Source organism: Corvus cornix, chromosome 2, assembly GCF_000738735.6.
Source record: "Corvus cornix cornix isolate S_Up_H32 chromosome 2, ASM73873v5, whole genome shotgun sequence".
NCBI lineage: Eukaryota > Metazoa > Chordata > Aves > Passeriformes > Corvidae > Corvus > Corvus cornix.
This window is the reverse complement of record NC_046333.1, coordinates 131,552,014-131,572,532: the sequence shown is the minus strand read 5'-3', so window position 1 is coordinate 131,572,532 and position 20,519 is coordinate 131,552,014. Positions and strand designations below refer to the sequence as shown.

Sequence of the window (20,519 nt, the reverse complement as noted above, 5' to 3'; positions counted from 1 at the left end):
AAGAGGTACTGCTCATGGTATAGGAAAATAAAGTTAGGGATTGTTTAGCCAAACAGGGCAAATAAAAATCAATGGTGCTGGATGGATTGCTTGGGGGATCTGGCCAATGCCATTGGGAAGTTGCTTTCTATCATGTAGGAAAAGTTGTGGCAATTAGGGGAAGACCCCAATGATTGAAAAAAAAGCAAATGTTATGCCTGTTGTAAAATCTAAGGCAGCAGGATCCAGAAGCATGTCCAGAGGAGGCCACTAAGTTGATTGGAGGGATCGAGCACCTCTCCTATAAGGAAAGACTGAAAGAATTGGGACTGTTCAGCCTGGAAAAGAGAAACCTTTGGGGTGACATAATTGTGGCCTTCCAGTACCTTAAGGTAGCCTACAAGAAAGATGGAGTGGGACTTTTTCCTAGAGCATGTAGTGACAGGACAAGGGGTAATAGATCCAAACTGAAATAGAGTATGTTCAGCTTAGATGTTAAGAAGAAATTCTATACTGTGAGGGTGATGATGCACTGGAGCAGGCTGCCCAGAGAAGTTGCGGATACCCCATCCCTGGAAGCGTTCAAGACCAGGCTGGATGGTGCTCTGAGCAACGTGACCTAGTGAAAAGTGTCCCTGACCACAGCATAATGGTTGAAACTAGATGATCTTTAAGATCCCTTTCAATCCAAACCATTCTATAATCCTATGATGATTCTGTGAACTACAAACTAGAAAAACTCAGTCCCCAGGAAAATTATGGACTGGAGGAGTGGGATAAAAGTGGGTGGAAAACAGCCTGGGTGCCTGGGCTCAAAGGGTCACCATCAACAGTTTGAGGTGGCTGGTTATGAGTGGTGTGATGCCCAGGGGTCCATGCCAGGTCAGCACCCTTTGCATCCTTAGCAATGATCCGGATGACAGGGGTGGCCAGTGTCTTCAGAAAATTTGTGGAAGGAGCAGTTGTGTATGCAGTTGTGTATGGAAGGCAGAGCTGCTGTTCAGAGAGCTCAAAATCCTGACATGGACTTCAGAAAAGTCAGCAAAGACAAAACCAAAGTTCTGTATTGGAAGAGGACAATCCATGGCCACAGTACTGGTGGGAGGTGCACCAGCAGTTCTGCAGAACAGGAACTGCTGTGCAAGAGGCACCAGCAAAACCTTGTGGCAATGAGGGGCCTCTTTGGAAATAGGGCAGCCAACAGGTCCAAGGAAGTGATGTTTTCTAAATATTACGTCTTTTGTGACTCCAGAACAAGAGAGGTGTGAACAAACTGGCCAGAGGAGACAAATCACCCTGGCTGGCTGATCAGCTTGTTCTCATCATTCTTTATCATTCTAATATAGCAATTACATCAGCTGTGTTCTGCTGTAATTTGAAACTTGACTCCAAACCAATGGAAACTCTAAATAGTTGAGGATGCAGCAAGGCCTGAAGAATCCTATTAGAAACACTCGTCATATGACTTCATATAGGAAAGTACTTGGAGAGCTACAAGCCAGACCTTAATACATTTAACCTCTGTCCCTCCCATCAAGAGCAGTTTACGCATGGTCTTCCTGGAATGCTACTGAATGCTTTATTTTTATTTGATTTTTAATACTGATGCCATTACAATTTGTTTTCCAGGAATGAAATCCATGAATCCACAGATATTTCTGCTGCTATTCCTAACAACCATTCTAGATCATGACATATTTGGTGAGAAATCTCACAGCATTTCCACGCTATCAATGTGTCTTATTTTTCATACAGTCAAATTTTAAAGGTAAAAAAATAAATAAATTGTGGAGAGACTCTTATTTTACTTCCTCACTTTTTCCATTGGCAAATATCTCCAAATTCCTTACAGAACTCTGATTAAACTATTTTTAATTATTATTTTTTCTTTCTGTTTACTTCATTATTTGCATAAGCTTCACTGAAGCCAGGGGCAGTTCTAGGAATAAGGCTTGACTAACTTGTACTTCTGAAATGACTATTTAACATCTTAACACTGAGCTCTGTGTGTTAATGTAGACCACTTGTTTTTTAGGATCAACGAATGACAAATACTTCCATCTGAAAAAGAATATTCCCACCCACAGGAACAGAATTCAGCTTTCCTAAGCAGCAAACAATAGAAAATTAAGATGTCTCTTAGAGGCACAGCCAGAATAAAAACAACCACACCCCAAATCTGAATGAGATCCTCAGTTAGATATTTTCAGTTTCTTTTCTGAGACAAAGTATGTTCTGTTACTAAAAAAGGCGAATTGCAGAAGCAAATTTATTGATTTTTTTGAGATGTTTAGGAATTTCATATGCTTCCAGGAAGAACCTATTTAATACAGGGTCACTTATGCCAATCCATCCCATGTAACTTTTTGAAGAGTAAGCATTCTAAAAGGAAAGAAGAAATACAACCTTACTGATATTCAAAGAAAGAAGAGTGACAAAATAAGAGAAAGAAGTCCACTAGCCACGAAGTCAAGAACCAAGAATTTATGATTTTATTTTAAACACCTGAATTTAAATTTTCATTACTAGATTAATGAGCTTATATAGTATTAGTACAGGGTTGAAAGCACTGGAACAGTTTTACTTCTTCTGGGATTCAAAAAGCCTATCAGAATGTCAGTGTTTCAAACTAATTTTTGTTATATTAGTATAAGATTATTTTAAAGCTGTCTTGCCTAAGTTTATTGAAAAACAAATTTTAAGAGCTATGGAATACCAGCTACTTAACCCATGTGCTGTAATTCTTCACTTCTGACCACCAAGAAAACTTTGCCAAATAAACTGCATCACAGATACCGAAGAAAAAAAAATACCTAGAAGCAAAATAAGAAATTCAGCAATTTATGATAGAGTTTTGCAAATATTTTTGGTTTCACAGTTCAAATTTCCTCTGGGATCAGCAAGTTAATGATAGTTCTGTTTTTGTAACTGTAATTAGGATTATCTAAATATTGTACAAATCAAAGGCAAGAGCTTATGATATTCAAAAATCTAGTCTGAAATGGGTGAGGCTTAAATGAGAAAGAAGAATTTCATTATGAAAGTGCTTGTAATATTTACTGGCAGATTCACAGATATTTTAATGCCAGCAAAACCCATTGCCATCATACCATCTGAGTAACACACGGCAAAGAATTTCACCTTGTATCTACTGCATCAAGCCCATCCCTCCTGCTTGAATTACCCTTTACTTTTTGAAGGACACCTAAATCTTGTTTTACACATGCAAAAATCAGAGAGACTTCACCAAGTTTGCAAGGTGCTTCTATAGCTCACTAACCCTATTGGAAGAAGGAATTTGCTTTCATCCACTTTGAGTTTGTTTAGACTCAAATAGACTGAATTGCTAATGAGAAATATAGTACAAAAGCCCTCTTAAAACTACCAGGAAAATTTGCATTCAGGCACTGTGCCTAATTGCCCAACTCCATCCCTCCCTCCAACAGTACTATCACAGATGCATTTTTGCATGGTCTGTGTCTAGTCTACGTGAAACAAAAAAACCCTTGCAAATCTGATGCTTCCTGTTAATTATTAGAAGTAGACAATACTCCATTGTGCCAAAACAAGACTAACCCAAGCAGAGCAAAGTTGGAAGGAATTATATGTAAAGTATTTTCACATTTGTCTGGTAGTCTAATAGCACAACTTATAAGAAAATGCCATAAGTTACAGACTATTCCTTTCATTAAATGATTAGTCTCAAAGACTGTATTAACTTTATTAAAAACAGAGAAGGTCATATGAAAGGCTAATATAACTGAGATACTATGTTAAACTATGAGCCTTTTAAGGTATCCACCTTCATAAAAAGTTGCAGCATATTAAATTTATTTAATTACTCTAGAGTAATTTCTAATTTCAAAAGCCCATTTTGTTGGAACAATGATAAATTAGAGAATAGACGAATTATTTTACAGATTAATACACACAGTTCTTTCTGCAATCAAGATTTTAAATGGGTCTAATAGCCTGAGCACTTACAGTAGGTTCTTAAAGTGCCAAGTAATTATAATTGTTCTCTTAGCATACTGGTTTAATTTAATACCACCCAAGTTGCAAAAGATTTGGCTTTTGCAGTGGAACACACTCATTCACCATATTTCCTTTAAGAATGATAAAATGAAATATTTAAAATGAAAAGAATGCCCTGGAAAAACCAACACAATATTGCTAATTATCAGGCAACAGTTCTGGGACATCTCAGACTTATTGAGATCAAGAATGAGGCAAGACATGTGTGCACACCATAAGCCCTTTACCCCTCATTTTCACAGAGAAATAGTAGCTGGTGTTGGCACTGTGCTTAACACGTGTCCAGAGAAGTGGGAACTCGGCAAATATAAAAATGTAGCACCTATGGAATACCTAAAATTACCTAAGTACTTATAATACTATCCATATAGCTTAGTATTGTGAGTAGTGTTCAGGAGTTTTGTCTTTGCTTCATGAGGAAACATTTGCTTTGAGTTTGTCACTTTGTCAAATACCTCGAACCCTACATTGATTCCCTGTGCTAAACATCTCAAATCACAAGTGACACAAATGCTACATAGTAAAGTGAAGAAGTTTAATGTCTACTTTTCAGGGAAATTTTTTCCCCTTCCCTCATCTTGTAGGAAGGTTTATGTCAAGTGCAACATCCCTTACCCCTGCAGAATCAAGTCCAAGGCTTTTCAGCATTGGCTTATGAAGCCCTAGGCTGTACATCTGATATTTCTTCCATTTTTATTCTTTTGGAAATAAAAAGATGCTTAGAAACTGGATCTAAAGAGACTGCCCAAGACTGTGGGCAGTACAAAACAGGTAGTCAGAGGGGCAGCATTTCAAGCATCACAGCGGAGTATCACTTCCAAACAGTGACACAGCCAAGAATGAACACAGTTTACTCACTTACAATTTGGGAAAGAGAGTTTACTCACTTTTTCATGTCCAGCTGGCAACCTCAAGTCAAGGAGTTTTCCTGTTACACTACTTCCTCAGACATGTCCCTGGCTGACACCAAGCAGGCAGTAGTCTTGACACCAGCATGCTGGTTTGCACTTGAGTCTGGTACTACAGGGATGATGGGGGCAGGGGTAGGAGAGGGCAGCATGCTCCAGAAAAGGGGTAGATTTAACCTCTTACATAATAGGAAAGAAAATAATGTGTCAAAAATCTGGCGTCTCAGGCCAAAATACAGCATATTTCAGATTAAGGTAATAAAAAAGCAGTATGAAAATATAAAAATGAAAGAAACTATCTATTATAGTATTTGTTTGTCACATCTGCATGACTAATAGATTGGGTTAGCAACAAATTTTTGATTTCTGAAGAAACATTAAAATTAGATGAACTACTGGTTTATTAATTTCTGGAAGAACAATTCTTCCTTTTATGCAATGTAACAAAAAATCAAGTCACTGTGGAGACAGAGAAACACAACCAACCATCAAGGTTCAAAGTGACATTGTAAAAGGAGTTTCACCTTTAGGCCACTGGTTGATTTTTAAAAGAGGAATTGAAACATGCCTTCGGGGAGCTGTTTGATGTCCTGGGTCAGCTTGATCTCAAATACAGCTTAGTTCCTAACAGACAAGTGTTCCCATCATAAGCACTGCGGGAACAGATAACCACCCTGACAAGCAGAAAGGAGCATCCTTGAACCATTTTTCCTGGAAATAATGTGTCACAACAGCCATTCCTTTGCAAAAATAGGAGAGCACCTGATTTCATCTCCCCAAACACCTAAAGCTGAACTAACATTCACTGGATTCCATAATACAAATAGAAACACTTCATTTGTCAAATGTAGATTCTGAAGGCTTGCAGGGAAGGCTGATCCAGACCAGGGCTGTTACTTTAGGGACAGCTCTAACACGTTCGAAGCATCTTGGTCATCATCAAGTACCTGTGATCATTTTTGCTTTTTCAGCAGGAATACCCCCGCATTGGTTTAGCAGGGCTTGCTTAGCGGTTTTTTAACCTTTTCAGACACTAAAGAAGCCTGTTGTGAAAAAGTATGCTAACAAACCAAATAAATAAAGCCAGTGAACCTATCTTCCTACCTACATTTGCAAATTCTAGCCAAACGTAACTTGGGATTTAGTGTTGCAAAGGAACAGCTTAATGTGCCACAGTCTGGATATTTCCCTAATTAAAAAAAAAATGGAATTGAACAATTTAAAAGAAAGATGAGGAAGATAATTGCATAATTATTAAAGAAGCAGTCTTAGAATCAATGGTCACCTCAAACTGTAAAACCACATCATAAAATACCATGTTATATATGTTAAATATGTTGTATCATAAAATACAACACCACAAACCCCCCCTTTAATCTGATTTATGCTTCATGAAAAAGAAAAACAAATGTTAGACAAATATTTTCAGTAGCTGAAAACTGGCTATCAGTACAAAAACACAACTACAGACATTCCTCACTGCTGGGCTGAACTGTTTTCAAAACAATCCAATGTAAAGGCCACTGACAAATATTTCTAATATTCTGCAGTCACAAAGCACCAGATTGCTGCGTTTGGTGCAGGTCACCTTGCTTGTGCTTTAGAGGTATTATTTAAGCTTCAGTCTATGGTTTGCAAAGGACTCAACTCGTGGCCTCTCTCATCCTAAAATCTCAGAATAATCACTGCCACTTAGTTGCACATATATTTAAGTAACATTACAAATAACATTTCATTGCATGTCCATTAAAAATAAACATGCTCATAATAGCAGCGATTATGAAGCCACCATCTCTTTGCCTGTCTCAGCTATGAACAGCTCTGAAAAACACATGTAGTGATGCCCTCTGTGGATCTTTCAGACCAAAAGGAGCAGGAGGAGAAGAACATTAATAGCATCTAAAAAGGTAAATCCTGGGATCTATTTCACACTGAAAAGGAGAAAAATTCAAGAAAAATTATGTCAGAAACCATTCTTATTGTTCAAGAAATACACCATATTTTCTCTCACTGTTGCAGAAAAAAAGCCACCAAGTATATTTTCAAGAAAATATTTAAATAAAATTGATGAAGTGTCAACACTTGACTGCTTGTTTAAATTGAACAAAATTATAAAAGCTGTTACAGAGTGTTCAATTTGTTTCAATGTTATTATATACCATAAAGGCTCATTCAAGCAGGGAGAATACTGCAGACAAGGCATGAAGATTAGAAGATGTCTTAGACTTCTCTCTGGAACAGCATGAAATACAATCTAAAGCAGCCGAAATTCTTTTAGTGGAGCTAATTTCTTCTCACTGGGGCTTGATGAAGAAAAGAAGAATCAGTGTTCCTTTATGCTGCAAGAACACTGCCATTTGCTTAACAGGAAGTTAAATGAACCAAAGCTACAGAAAAAAAAAAAATTCCACCATCAATTAATGTGACAAATTCTTAATAGGAAAACAAATCAATTTTATTTAAAAACTGAAGTCTTGATTCTTGTGTATTCATATTTTCCCAAGGTTGAACTTACAGTTTATATTTTTCATAGTTTATGCTTTCTGAGGAGTACAGATGTCCATGGGAGAGGGCTTTTTCCTGCACTCTTCCTGCTGAGTAGCCCAAAGACTAATAACAGGACCATGGCAAGATGTAGCTGCTTATGCTCCAGGTGCACCACAGCTGATGAGAACTGGTGTGCAAGAGCTCAATACCCACTGCCATCACAAGGACCACTCACATTATCAACTGAAAACAAGGCATTTGAATGTTAAATTTTTCTCTCTTCTTCCATAATCTTGTCACATTCAGATGGGAACCACAATGCAAGTCCCTGAGGACTCCCTGGAATGCTCCCAGCACCTTACCCAGGAAATAATTCCGATACCCTTGCATTTTCTAACCATAGGCTGAGTGGTGAGTTCTTACACTCCACCTACAACACAGACATGTTGGTCTGAAATTCTGGACCAGACATCTTTTCACAGGCACTTCCAGGCTGTGGAGGATGATGCATGGCCACAGCCTCTCAGTAGTGCTTACAGCCTCTCAAATCAACTCAGCACACCATTGTCACAGCCGCATGACATTGTACCGAACAGATTCCAGTTCACCCAGAGAGCAGGACAGCAGCTGAAGATGAATCCCTAACTGCTTAATAATATCCATTCAACCATACCTCTTTCCCAGCATAGATGTTTTGGTTTCAAAATTAGATATCGATACATTTATTGAAGCAGTCAACCTTATGGTATCTCTGTACACCCTAAGTGAGTGAGAAGCAAAGGGTTCTGACCATAAATAAGAATAATATATTCCATCATTCACTCTCTTCTGCAAGGTAAAAAACAAGGCAGTTAATAAAGTATTAAAAGATTCTAAGCATATAGTAGCAAGTAGTAAAACTAGCACGAGAAATGTGCCAGCCTAGTTCAGTGATAAAACACAGGAGAAAAAGAACCTTAAAACTTAAAACTGATCATAATTTTTTTAATATCACTGTTATGAAATTTTTCTTTCTACTATTATTCAAAAGGAAATTCACTAAGGTTTCACCCAGGCTGGCCTCCAGTTGGGATTCTTGTGCTCTGAAAGCCTCTGTGCTAGTGTGGGGTCTCTCCTGCATGGGGGGGCTGCCAGTGGTGCATCTCTCTCACAGTTTATAAGTTTCTTTGCCAACAAGCTGCTCCTCACTTGGAGCCAGATACAATCCTCGAAACAAAGCCCTAAACTACTTCAAACTTTTCAGAATTTTACTCCTTTATCACACCTTAATGACTCATAACTTTTTAAATGTCACATCCCAAAAACATTGTTTCTCCAGCATATAAAACAGAGAGAAAAAGCCCTGAATTTCAAAGCAAAAATAATAATAATTAAAAAAATATTTCTTCTGTATTGGAGAATTCCCCTCTGCCTTGGTTTACTATTTATAAACCACCAGTCTGGGATTAATTATTATAAATCCTTAAAGCCGAAAAGAAGATTTTAGGCATTTTATTCTACGTATAATCTATACCATTATTAAACTGCAGCTCAAATGCACTTTATGTCCTATTTCTGTTGGTCACCTTTTAACATTTATGAATTTTACCTATGGTAAATTTTACTCCCTGAGAGAAAGCATTTCTTACTACTTTCAAAACATCAGACCACCCATCTGACGTGGCAGTGCTCAGCGGGAGCAGTGTCCCCTGCCAAGCACCAGGGACACTCACCGGGCACCCCGTCTCTCATCCAGTAGGAGATGTCTGTTCCATCTGCATTGTCGTAAACATCCGTGACATTGATGGGCTGCAGCAGAGTCATGATCTCTTTCACGATGTCCCGGGCTTCAGCACTGCCAGAAAAACCCAGTCCAGATGGCTGGAAGGTGCCCTCATCAGACTCCATAACAATATCAAAGTTGGAGATATTTTCCTAAACATGTAAGAAAAGAAGATATTGTGCTGTGATTTTATTTTAGCTGGCATCATATATTAGATTCTAGGTGTCAATGCGAGCATGCCACAACAAATTTGTTTCAGAAGCAGAGAAATGCTTCCCATGAAAACGTGTACATGAGCATAAATGAGGGGACCTATCTTTTTGTATGGAAATGCTGAAACCGTTCAAGTTACGTTCTGAGGCACCAGTATTCTGTAGGAGCCACAGTGTGACTAGTCTGCTGTCCCCAAATACTTGCTTTCAGACTTCTGAAGTGCCACCTAGAAAGGTAAGCCATCACCACCATATTGCAGTTTACATTTGCAGCTCTCCCTTTCTTGTCAGACCCAAGACTCTGAAATTCTGTTGCAGTGGAGAGGGTACACAGTTCTGTGGCTTTAAAATTAGAGGCATCCAAATCCTTCATAGACTGTGAAGAACAGTCTATTTAAAAGCCAGCTGCTGCCTGCTCAGAAATACATTCTTTTCAATATACCATATAGTCAACTCTGATATTGATCAGAGGATTGAAATGCCAAGGTTCTCCCTGAGACGTGAAGGAATAATAGCTATTTTAAGGAAAATTTGTGCTTCCAAAGTAAATCCTCCCAGGAAACATGAAAGGTAAGATTTTGTATACAAGTAGCATAATAACATCTGCTTTTAGTGTGTACTTGGAAAAATCTTTTTAGGTTAAAGAACAAAAATAAGCAATTTATTTACTTACCATATTTGCTCAGATTGCTCAGTTACAAAGTCTAATTGGAATTAAATACATAGGGATTTTACATGAAGGAAGATCTCATTTTTTTGGAGAGGTACAGAACTTTTAAAAAACAGTTTATGGTGATGTCAGGCAGAAGAAAGCTATACTTCAGACCACCTTGAATGTGACTAAGAGAACTTACTGCAGGTTTTACTCCTATGCCCAGATCTCATTCCAGAATTTTATGGCTGCCATTGGTTACTTACTACAAGAAAATCAATACATGGGATATGTGGTAGCAGCAACTAACAGATCCATGTCATTATCAGCATACATAAACCAACAATTCAGCAAAGAATTCTTTTACATTTTTCTGTATATAAACCCAAATATGTACTACAGGTGGCTGTGAATAATTCACATGAGTTTTCAGAAGTCCTTTATAGAATTTGCCAAGAACTGTTTAACTTTCCCAAAACTTTTCTCTTTTGAGTGAAACAATTCTATCATAGCAGAGCTATTTACTTTTAACTTAGAAATATATCCAGTAGTTTAAAAATTTAATATAAAATCTTTGCATGATAAAGTAACTGTAAATATTATAACACCAAAAAATAACCAATCTATCCACCCATTTAACTACTGGAAATCAAAGTGCAAATAACCAATCTTGTCACCTCATTGGCAATCACCATTTTTAGACAGTGAAAAACATCTTCAGTTTGCAAAAGATTAAATGTAAATAATTAGACTACATGTGGAGTCTAGGCCTATCATCAAATACTGTCCTGAGGTCATGAGCCTCAACATAAATCACGATTCACAGACCTCTGAACACTGTGGGAGAGAAGCAGGCCAAGAAAAGCACAGGGCAGGCTAAAAGGGACCAGTGATGCTCCAATGTCACAGATACAACAGAAAGAATGTCTCAAAATGTAAATCTTCTTTATCATATGCCCAAGGAGCAAGACTTACTAAAGACAACACACATTTCAGTGGGCTGCTGAAAGGCCAATGAAAGCTAACTTAAGTATAGTGAGCCCTGCATAAATATGATGCTATGGTACTCAGCCTCTTTGGTTGACTTTCCACAGCAGGACTTCTGCCCATTTTTAGAGCAGCTGAAATGAGGAGAAGCAATAAGGGCAGTGGAAGAGACTATTCAGGGCAGTGAAGTGAGGAGAAGAGTGAGCATGGGAACAGTGTGGATACCTAAAAGAAATCTAATTTATCAAGCAAAACAACAGAATCCCTAAGTTCAAGAACTTCATAAACTGCTAGTATTGCAGCATTGCTGCACTCTTCAGTTGTGTTTTCTGACATAAATGTTTGCATGTGTTTCTAATATGAAACTGAGTAAACAAACCACCCACAATATATTACACCATATTGTTGTTCTGTAAGAAAGCTATTCAGTTCTGAGAACATGCTGGAGAGGCACGAAAACAGGACACCTGAGGGAGAGAAACTGACTTCACTGGGCAACAAAAAAGAAACAGGTCACAGCTACTTGAAGTACCATGTGTCCTTGAGAAAGCTTTTTCCCTATTTGGTCCACTAGAAGATAGGATTACTTATAAAACTACTCACTATCGAATTTTAAAGTTGAAGTCTTAAAAAAATTCAGATCAGTTTCCACATTCCCATTTTTGTACATCTACATTGGCATTTCTACTTACACAGAAAGAAACACATGCTGGAAAACATGCTTAAAATATACTGCTTAAAAATAGTGAAGATGCTTTGTCATCATTTGCCATCTATGATGCAGGAATTACTGCCAGTAACAAAGTGGGGTGAGACCATACATTGCCCCTTAACTGATTCAAGGGAACAGCAAACAAACCAGAAAGATTTTAAAAAATAACTGCAGGCTCAGCTGTTTCCTTCATTCGTTCTCCTAATGAATGCACCATTTAAATAAGCATTTTAAACTCAGTATGTAATTTTTTTCAGAAAGTTATCTCATTTGCTGCATCTTGATATTGTGTCACTTCTCTTAGTACGTACCAGAAAATTAAAACTTCTTTGTGTAACCTGCTGCCTAATTCTCTGAACATCAAACTAGACTTTTATCCATTGCCTTCTTATGACTTTGTTACAGAGGAGGTCACCTCTCTTTATCATGTCATCTTTAGCTCTTCAACTGAATTTTTAAATGAAACATTACAATAAATACAGCATGGGAAAATTGGCTTTCTATAGCTTGCTATTTTCATTGAATACACAATTAGGCACAATCCTTGCCAATACTTCTCCTATTTTTAATTTTTTAATTTTAATTCCTTTATTTTCTGTTTTCTCTATAAACAATCTATTTTTATCTCTGTTAAGCAAAACTAAAAATATAAATACTTGTCATCGCTAAGGCAAAAACCTGATAACAAGAAATCACAGAACCACAGAATGCGCAAGGTTCGGGAGCACAGTGGGTCATCTGGTCCAGCCTCCCTGCTTGAGCAGGGCCATCCCAGAGCACATGGCACAGGGTTGTGTCCAGATGGTTCTTGAATATCTCCAGTGACAGAGACACCACAACCTCTCTGGGAAACCTGTTCCACTGCACCTGCACAAGTAAAGAAGTTCTTCCTCATATTTAGGTGGAACTTCCTGTGCACCAGTTTCTGCCCATTGCCTCTTGTCCTATTGCTTGGCACCACTGAGAAGAGCCTTCTCCATCCTCGACACCCTCCCTTCAGAGACTGATAGACACTGATGAGGTTCTCTCTCAGTCATGTCTTCTCACCTTATCATCTTTTTCACTCCCTGTTGGACCTGCTTCAGGATCTCCACATCTCTCTTGCACTGAGGAGCCCTGAACGGGATGCTGTGCTCCAGATGGTGCCTCACCAGGTCTGACTAGAGGGACAGGATCACCTCCTTCGACCTGCTGCCAGTGTTCATCCTAGTGCATCCCAGGATACCTTTGGCCTTCTTGGCCCCAAGGGCACACTGCTGGCTCATGAACAGCTTGTTGTCCATCAGGTCACCCAGGTCCTTCTCCATGAAGCTGTTTTCCAGCAGGTTGGTTCCCATCCTGTATTGGTGCCTGGGGTGCCCCAGGTGCAGGACCCTGCAGTTGCCTTTGTTGAATTTCAGGCAGTTCTTCTCTGCCCATCTCTCCAGCCTGTCGAGGTCCTTCTGAAGGGCTGCACAGCACTCTGGGGTATCAGCCACTCCTCCCAGCTTTGTGTTGTTGGGGAACTTGCTGAGGAGACCTCTGCCCCTTCATCCAAGTCACTGATGAAAAGTTAAACAATATTGGGCCCAGTACTGAACCCTGGGGGACACCACCAGTGACAGACCTCCAACTAGACTCTGTGCCACTGATTACTGTCCCACCCTCTGGGATCTGTCGTTTAGCCTGTAATTACAGTAAACTTCCATTAAGAAAACAAACCCTTGTAATATGTATGAGTGGTACTTCTATTGGTAGGAAATGTTCCTTCTAGGATAGACACTGGCAATCCCAAGCAGGTATACCCTACAGTAGCTACTTACTCAGTCAAAATCCCAATTGTTAATTCTTACCAGATGTTAAACTAGACTCCAACATCTCATGACTAATCCATTGAGCCACTGATGGCAATCCCTCTTACCCAGCTAAAGCAGGGACATACCTGAAAGTATAATGCAGGGAACAACTACCCTAAAAGCCTTCAGTACTTTGGGGCTGTTTATTTAAAATAGAGTATTACTTGTCCAACAGCTCATTTACTGGTTTTCTTTTTTGTTCCAAGGAGAAAAATCAGCACTTTACAGGAAAAATACTGAAGTCTGTAATGACAAACCACTGTCCTTGATTAATGGTTCATTTGTTCCAGTGATAAAGGACATCAGTTAATCCGACATTGTGTTTTCAGCTTTCTGTTATTGATTTACACTTAACTTTAAGAAACAACAACACTTGTATTCCAGTATTTGTCTCAGAGCAGTCAGGAAACAAGTATAGCATGGCAACAACCATGCTGTAGAACTCACAGGGAAGTGATGGTCACCCCACCTGTAGTACTAAAAGGAGGTTTAGATCAGCACCCAGCTCTGTTAGGCTGGCAACTAAGACTACAGGAAAGACAAGAAAAAACACTGGAAACACCTAAGTGCATGTGACAGCTAGAAAAGAAAAAAAAGTAAAATAAATAACATCCCCTAAGTATTTAATACTATATAAACATGATGTAGTGTAATTTTGAGTTGCTGTTTAGTATGAAGGTAATTTAATGAAGCAAAACAGCATAAATTGAAACTAGAGAAAAAACCATCACAACAGCTGTTGGGAAGAGAGATGAGCCAGCATCAAGGCATAATAACCACCAGCCACAAGCGTGATCATACCATTTACACTCTTTTTGAATGAAGACAGGGAAAATTGGGAACACTGTGAGTTATTCATTTTTGTAAATTATCCCATCATTATACAGGAGAAAGCTGCTGTAAAGCTGAAGATTAGCACAATTTTTCCTAGATGACAAGGTATGAATAAGGCTCATCCTTTTGTTACAAGATAAAATATTCTTCTGCTACATTTTATAGGAAAGCAGTATGTAAAAAAGTGTAAAGGTTGAACGGTTTGTTCTGTATGTCAGTTACAAGTTCTGACTTCTGAGAAGCCAAATGACAAAAGTCCCAGTAACTTCAACAGCCCTGGAGCAATTTGGTCATGACTTATTAGCATTTCACTCAGTAAAAACATACTACGGGCATGTCTTGCCTTGTACAATATCGCAACTGTTTCCTCTAAGATGACTTGCCAGCACTCACAGAGATGACCATTCAGTATTGTAAGTTCCCTGGGATGACAGACAAGAAAAAGCAGACAGCTCTGAACATGGCAGCAGGGTAAGTAAGGCATGCCTGAAGTCTTGTCTTAGGAGGTTTCTCCTTTGACAAAGGGGCATATCAAAGAGAAGTGCTCTTCCTGGAAAACTTTCCATAACTTTAGACCTTTTACTGCTCAAATACAAAGGTATCAAAACAACGTCTGTGATTCTGAATGACCCCACCACCGTTCTTTTTCGAAAGGATTTAGATTTTCACTAGAAAATGGGCAAAAATGCCAAAATTAAAAATTGTGGTTTACATCTTTCAACCAAAGATGATGTTTACTCTTTCAGGAAGCTAATGAGTATTTCTGCAACTTTCAACCAAAGGTCAGTGAAAACAAATTTGCAACACCTTTGAAATTATCACAGCACATACATAATTTTCTACACCTTGCGCAGGTGCAGGGAGTGTGCACTTTCCTACAATCGGACATCCCAATGGACCAAGGACCTATGGTTGGGTGAATCTGCCTGAAGCATGCACTGGAAGCAGCTATCCTCAGAAAATGTCTCTACCAGATTCAACTGGCAGCTCTGCTATTCTCATGAGAGAGAGAGAGGAAAGATGCACAGAGAAAAGTTTTCCTAACGGTAGAGATGCATGAATTTTGTCTACATGGAATGAAGACTAGGCATCCAGGAGATAGTCTGTCATGACTAATTTGGGGTCTTCCATGCTTCAGGCAGTATAAGGAATAAACCTGAGTTTGTGTTTTAGCAAAATCTGTCCTTCTCTGCAGCTTTTACAAGGAAGCTGATTCCTAAATACTAAGAATTACTAATTCCTATGGACTTAGAACTGGTGTAAAATATAATTCCATAACTATTCTGTGCTATTACTGTGCTTAATACAATCAGTGGAGCTACTGCCTGTTGTGATACCAGAGAATACAGTGCAATTACTTTCTGTAGTTTTGCAAATGGACATTTCGCTCTTTCTGCATTTCTTTCCCTTTGCAATGAAAGGGATCAACAGGACATCAGTGACCTAAAAAGGCAGCAGTAATTTTACATAATCTTTGATTACAGAGAATATTACCTGAGGACAGTCAAAAGGCTAATGGTCAACACATTTTGCTGGGGTAAAAGAATCCCTATTGAAGTCCTTGATACGTTTGGTTCAAATAAGACACAAATTCATGTCTTACATTTCACCAGAGCACTTGGTACCTCAGGCTATAAAGTATTCTGAAAACTATGGTTTTGAGGAGCCAATATTTTCTGTAGAAGAATCATTTCACCTGAAAGTGACAGGACATTTTTTGAATATTTGCTTCTTAGAGAAAGCAACTCATTAGCAAATCACAGTAGAAATCTCATGTGAGCATCAACAAAGAGTACTTAAACTAGTACGAAAGAAATGCCAGCATTTCAGAAAGTCCTGTTTTCATGCAGACACAGTTCAAGCAAAATATCAGATCTTGGTAATAAATACAAAAAAGAAACCACAGTAAACACTGGTGATTGATATTTATCACGTGGGTAAACCTTTACTAAAATGTTAAAACACTGTATGGCATGTGCACCAGAAATTCAGGTAAGTACTCTAAATATCATTAAGATAGGAATACCAACATGCAGAAATATTTTAAGAATGCCTTCTGTAATGGGGTTTGAATTGAATTCCTAACACAATAATGTCTCCAGTGATCACAACAAAGTTACTAAAGTAAATTGGAAGGTGGCCTAGGATCTCTTAGTCTTCTAATTATAAAATGAATTTGCTTTCCCAAGAGATTGTACACAATACTTCTGTTCCAAAATAAATATAATCAGTCATTCATAGTCCCTTAATTCAACTGGGTAAATAACTGTAACCTTGTTTCATGGTACACAGACCTTTCACAGAATCTAGTCCAAAGCAATAAAAAGGAGGACAGACACTCCATTACATGTATTTCTTTCTCCCTTCATGAAGACAGTCTAAGAGTAAACACACAAAAAACTTAACCCTGGTTGAGAGTACTCAGGTATCTTTGTTAAAGGCTGTAGGAGAATCTGTACTGAAGAGTTGCATCATGAGGCCTTCTAGAATTTTGTTCCTTCTGTTCTTCCGTTCAACTTGTATAAGAAAGTAGTGTTGCAATGTTTGATGATTCTGAGGTTATTTACTGTATTGTCTGTATGTAAGAGCAGCAACTGGATCACACAACACTAAGCACTGGAACACAACTTCAGATGTAGCGTCAAACTCCAAGCTCTGGAGTCAGATTTGCTCTTAAATCCTTTAATTTCATTGCTCTTTATCAAGATAAAGAGCTTTAATGTTAAGGAAAATCAACCCTTTTTCTAATCTGGGATTAGATCTAATTCTTGGCTAACAGCTAAAAGCAATGAGCGCTTCAACAGGTATCTCCTTTGGAAGCAAAGGTGCTGGTAATTCCCCTGAGAGGCTTCTACCCCATGGTGAAAGAACGAGCACCAGCAGGTGCTCTGTGCTGAGTTGGTGAGGGGCAGGTACTGTTGCACTAGTGGAGGCACTGAAACTGCTAGAAGACACACGGCTTTCAACTCTTGGAAATGGCTTAGAAAAATGATGCAAAGAAAACAGTGGACGAGGACCATGTGATACTCTCCAGAAAAATATTTGATAAACTGAAAGAATTGCTGTATGAATAATGTATCTGTCTGAGCTTCACCTGACTGCAGTTGGGCAAATATGCTTTTCCTAAGCACATATTTACTGGATGCTGTCAGTAACGGGAGACAGCACTAGTCTAGACTGCCTAGAGCACTAGAGCTTTTGATCAACACAATGTGGCAGCTCTTACACTCTCATAAAGCCCTGAACAGCTAATATACCCTATCACTAGCTTTAATAATCAGAAATGATAATACTGGGATCTAGAGAAAGACTTGAGCATTATAAATAATGCCATTACACAAGGAGGTGTGTTAACTATTGGTACCATAGTAAAACCACTATGCTGCTATCTCAGTTATTTGTGCAGTAACTTATCCACTTTCTAGCAGTGACAACCTACAATGATGGATGAGGAAGAAGGACCTGAACGTGAATTGAAAGAAATAATAAATAAGTGACAAAAATAAGAATATCTGTACTTGTCCAGTACTATATTGTCTTTATTTCTTCTCCCTTGCCACATTTCCACTGACATGAGGAGGTAATCTACAATTACCCGTGTCTGCCTGTGCCGAATTACTGCATTCATATTTTTACTTGTTTGTAACGAACTGAACTCATAAGTCCAGCCCTGTAGATGAGTCATACAGGCTGTCTTTCATTTAACAAGGCATCTTTAAATACCACTCTTATTTAACTTGTACTCATTACCATCAGCAAGCAATGTGTGTGCCATACTATCCTAATTGCCAGAAATTTGAGCAAGTAAATCATTAAAAGGTTAAGTTATTTTTCATGCTAAATTTAATGTACAGTATTAATCAACTTTATTTCATTGTTATGAGTAATGCAACGTCCTATAGTCAAACTAATTTATAATTATGCCAGATCACATGGCAGGGGGGAAACAAGAACAACAAACAACAGACGGATGTCATTTCTGCTTAAATTCTCCATGTAAATTACAAACTGTTCAGTCAGACAGGGCTTTCTTTGCAGAGCCCAACATCCGGATGGAATCTCACCAGCAGAGCAAGAACTGAGACACATCTTTGTCTCAACTTTTTTAAAAGCAAAGTAACCAAATATCTGGTAAACAACACCCAGCCTGCTTTACATTTCTCTATTTGATCCTTAGGTCTGCTTTTTGGTATTATTTCTGAATAGAAATCTTTGAGACAACAGTGAAACGAAGCCACTTTGGCAAAAGATGAGACATGCATGAGACAATTTCATGTGTTGCTGACATCACCACTATAGATAGGATGGATCTTACTGTCCAACATGGAAATCCACAGAGGCAAATCTTCAGATACATTTCTGATGAGTGGTGTGCATTAGGCACAGAGCATCCTTCCAGCTCCTCCAAAATCCACTTCTGTACATAAGAAGCATCTCTTTCGTGTGCTACTTATTCCAGAATATTTTATTCTAGTTTAATCCTGCTGAATATCAGAGTACCAGTGGTAAATCCAGAGTCCTTAACATACACTAAACTGCAAGCTGTCACCTCCCTGAAGTTGAGAAAGCAAGCTCTGGGGTACCTCTTCCAAATAAATGACAGAGCTGAGTTATCCCTATAATTTGGAGATACAAGGAGGTACAACATTACAGAATTCACAGAATGCCTGGGTTGGAAGAGACCTTCAAGATCATCGAGTCCAACCCATTATATATGGGTAGCTAAATATACTTAGAAATATTGAACTAGTTAGTGGGAAATATATGATTGTTCATCAATTAGGCAGAAAACTCTAAGTTCTCTAAACCTATCTCTGACAACTCTATTGCAGATGCAAGTTGATCTGATTTGGTTCATCACAATGAATTTGATTCAAGTGAGGTTTCCATTTATTTGTTCTGATAGGTTGCTTAGCATTAAAAATATGCTCTTAAGAACTGCTTGTAAGTCTGCTTTCATACTGTGTAGAGCAGGCAACTTCCTAGGCACATTTGCATTCACCTTGTCTCTGCCTTGGATGTATTAACCATTGTTGACAGTTATACTACTTAATTAGGGAAAAGAATAAAAGATAACTAATTTAGAATAGTTATACAGGTACAGCATAATTCTTCCGTGGCAAAACCCCCAAACATACACATATTCCAAAGACTTATCTCCAAAATAGTTTTGCCAAAACTTTCATGATGCACTTTGAAATGGCACCTGTTGGCAGGAGAGACAGATGTGATATTTTTATCCTCATAGCCATAAGTCATAGAGTTTGTGTGTTCTTTGCATCACCAGAAATCACCCTTTTAGGATGTTCCAGACCCACAAAACTAACAATTGGCAAAGTGCATTATAAATGACACACTATCAACATAAGATAGCAAATATTTTTCTTTGTATTATTTTATGTTTTACTTTGCAAAATATTATGGGAAAATGCAATGAAGCAGAAATATATAAGGCAAACAAAATTTACTTATATTGCAAACATACGTGGGCCATTCATCATTCATTCTCAGAAGGTTAGCTATGTTTAAAAGGTATGGAAGATATCATCATGAAATAACTGTTTCAGAACACTTTTGTGACAGAGTATCTTAGGTCAAGTGGAACACAAACGTGTGGTTGCATCGCTTACTGTTAAATGTAAAATTAGGTTTACATTTATGATTAAACCCAGAAAATATACTTCCAGGCAGAACTGTAATCACTGGTTTTGGTCAGATATTAAGCTGAACATTTCGACAAAAATAGTATTCAAGTCACAAGACTGGGGAGAAAAGTGCTGTCAAGAAAATAATGAAAAGATATATTTACCTTGTGCAACTGATAGTATTGCTTGGCACCTATTCCTCCTTGCTCTTCTCCTGTCCATAGCACCAAGCGCAGTGTCCTTTTTGGACGAAGTCCTAAAACACAGTTTTTAATATTGTTTTTAATATTTGATACGGATATATTTGAGTATTTTTTACATTCATCTCCAGCCACCAATGGATGAAAAGCCTGTGTTTCCACAAACCAAACACAACCTATATCAAGTGTGGGGTTTTCTGTCTAGAGTACCCTTTTCTTGTTTAGGGAGAAAGAGTGGGGCGTGGGAGAGCCCACATGAGGAAGAAATGGG

The 20,519-nt window shown here is 38.3% G+C and overlaps 1 protein-coding gene across 1 annotated transcript in view; it reads right to left on the bottom strand.

The window, feature by feature from the left end:
* The window catches only part of CPQ (carboxypeptidase Q), a 149,024-nt gene that overhangs the window by 20,404 nt on the left and 108,101 nt on the right, over positions 1–20,519 (bottom strand). The window contains exons 6-7 of the mRNA XM_039549698.1: positions 20,213–20,304; positions 9,122–9,323 (exon numbers count right to left, since the gene is read on the bottom strand). Of these exons, the coding sequence (XP_039405632.1) occupies positions 9,122–9,323; positions 20,213–20,304 (294 nt within the window). The remainder of the gene's footprint in view (positions 1–9,121; positions 9,324–20,212; positions 20,305–20,519) is intronic.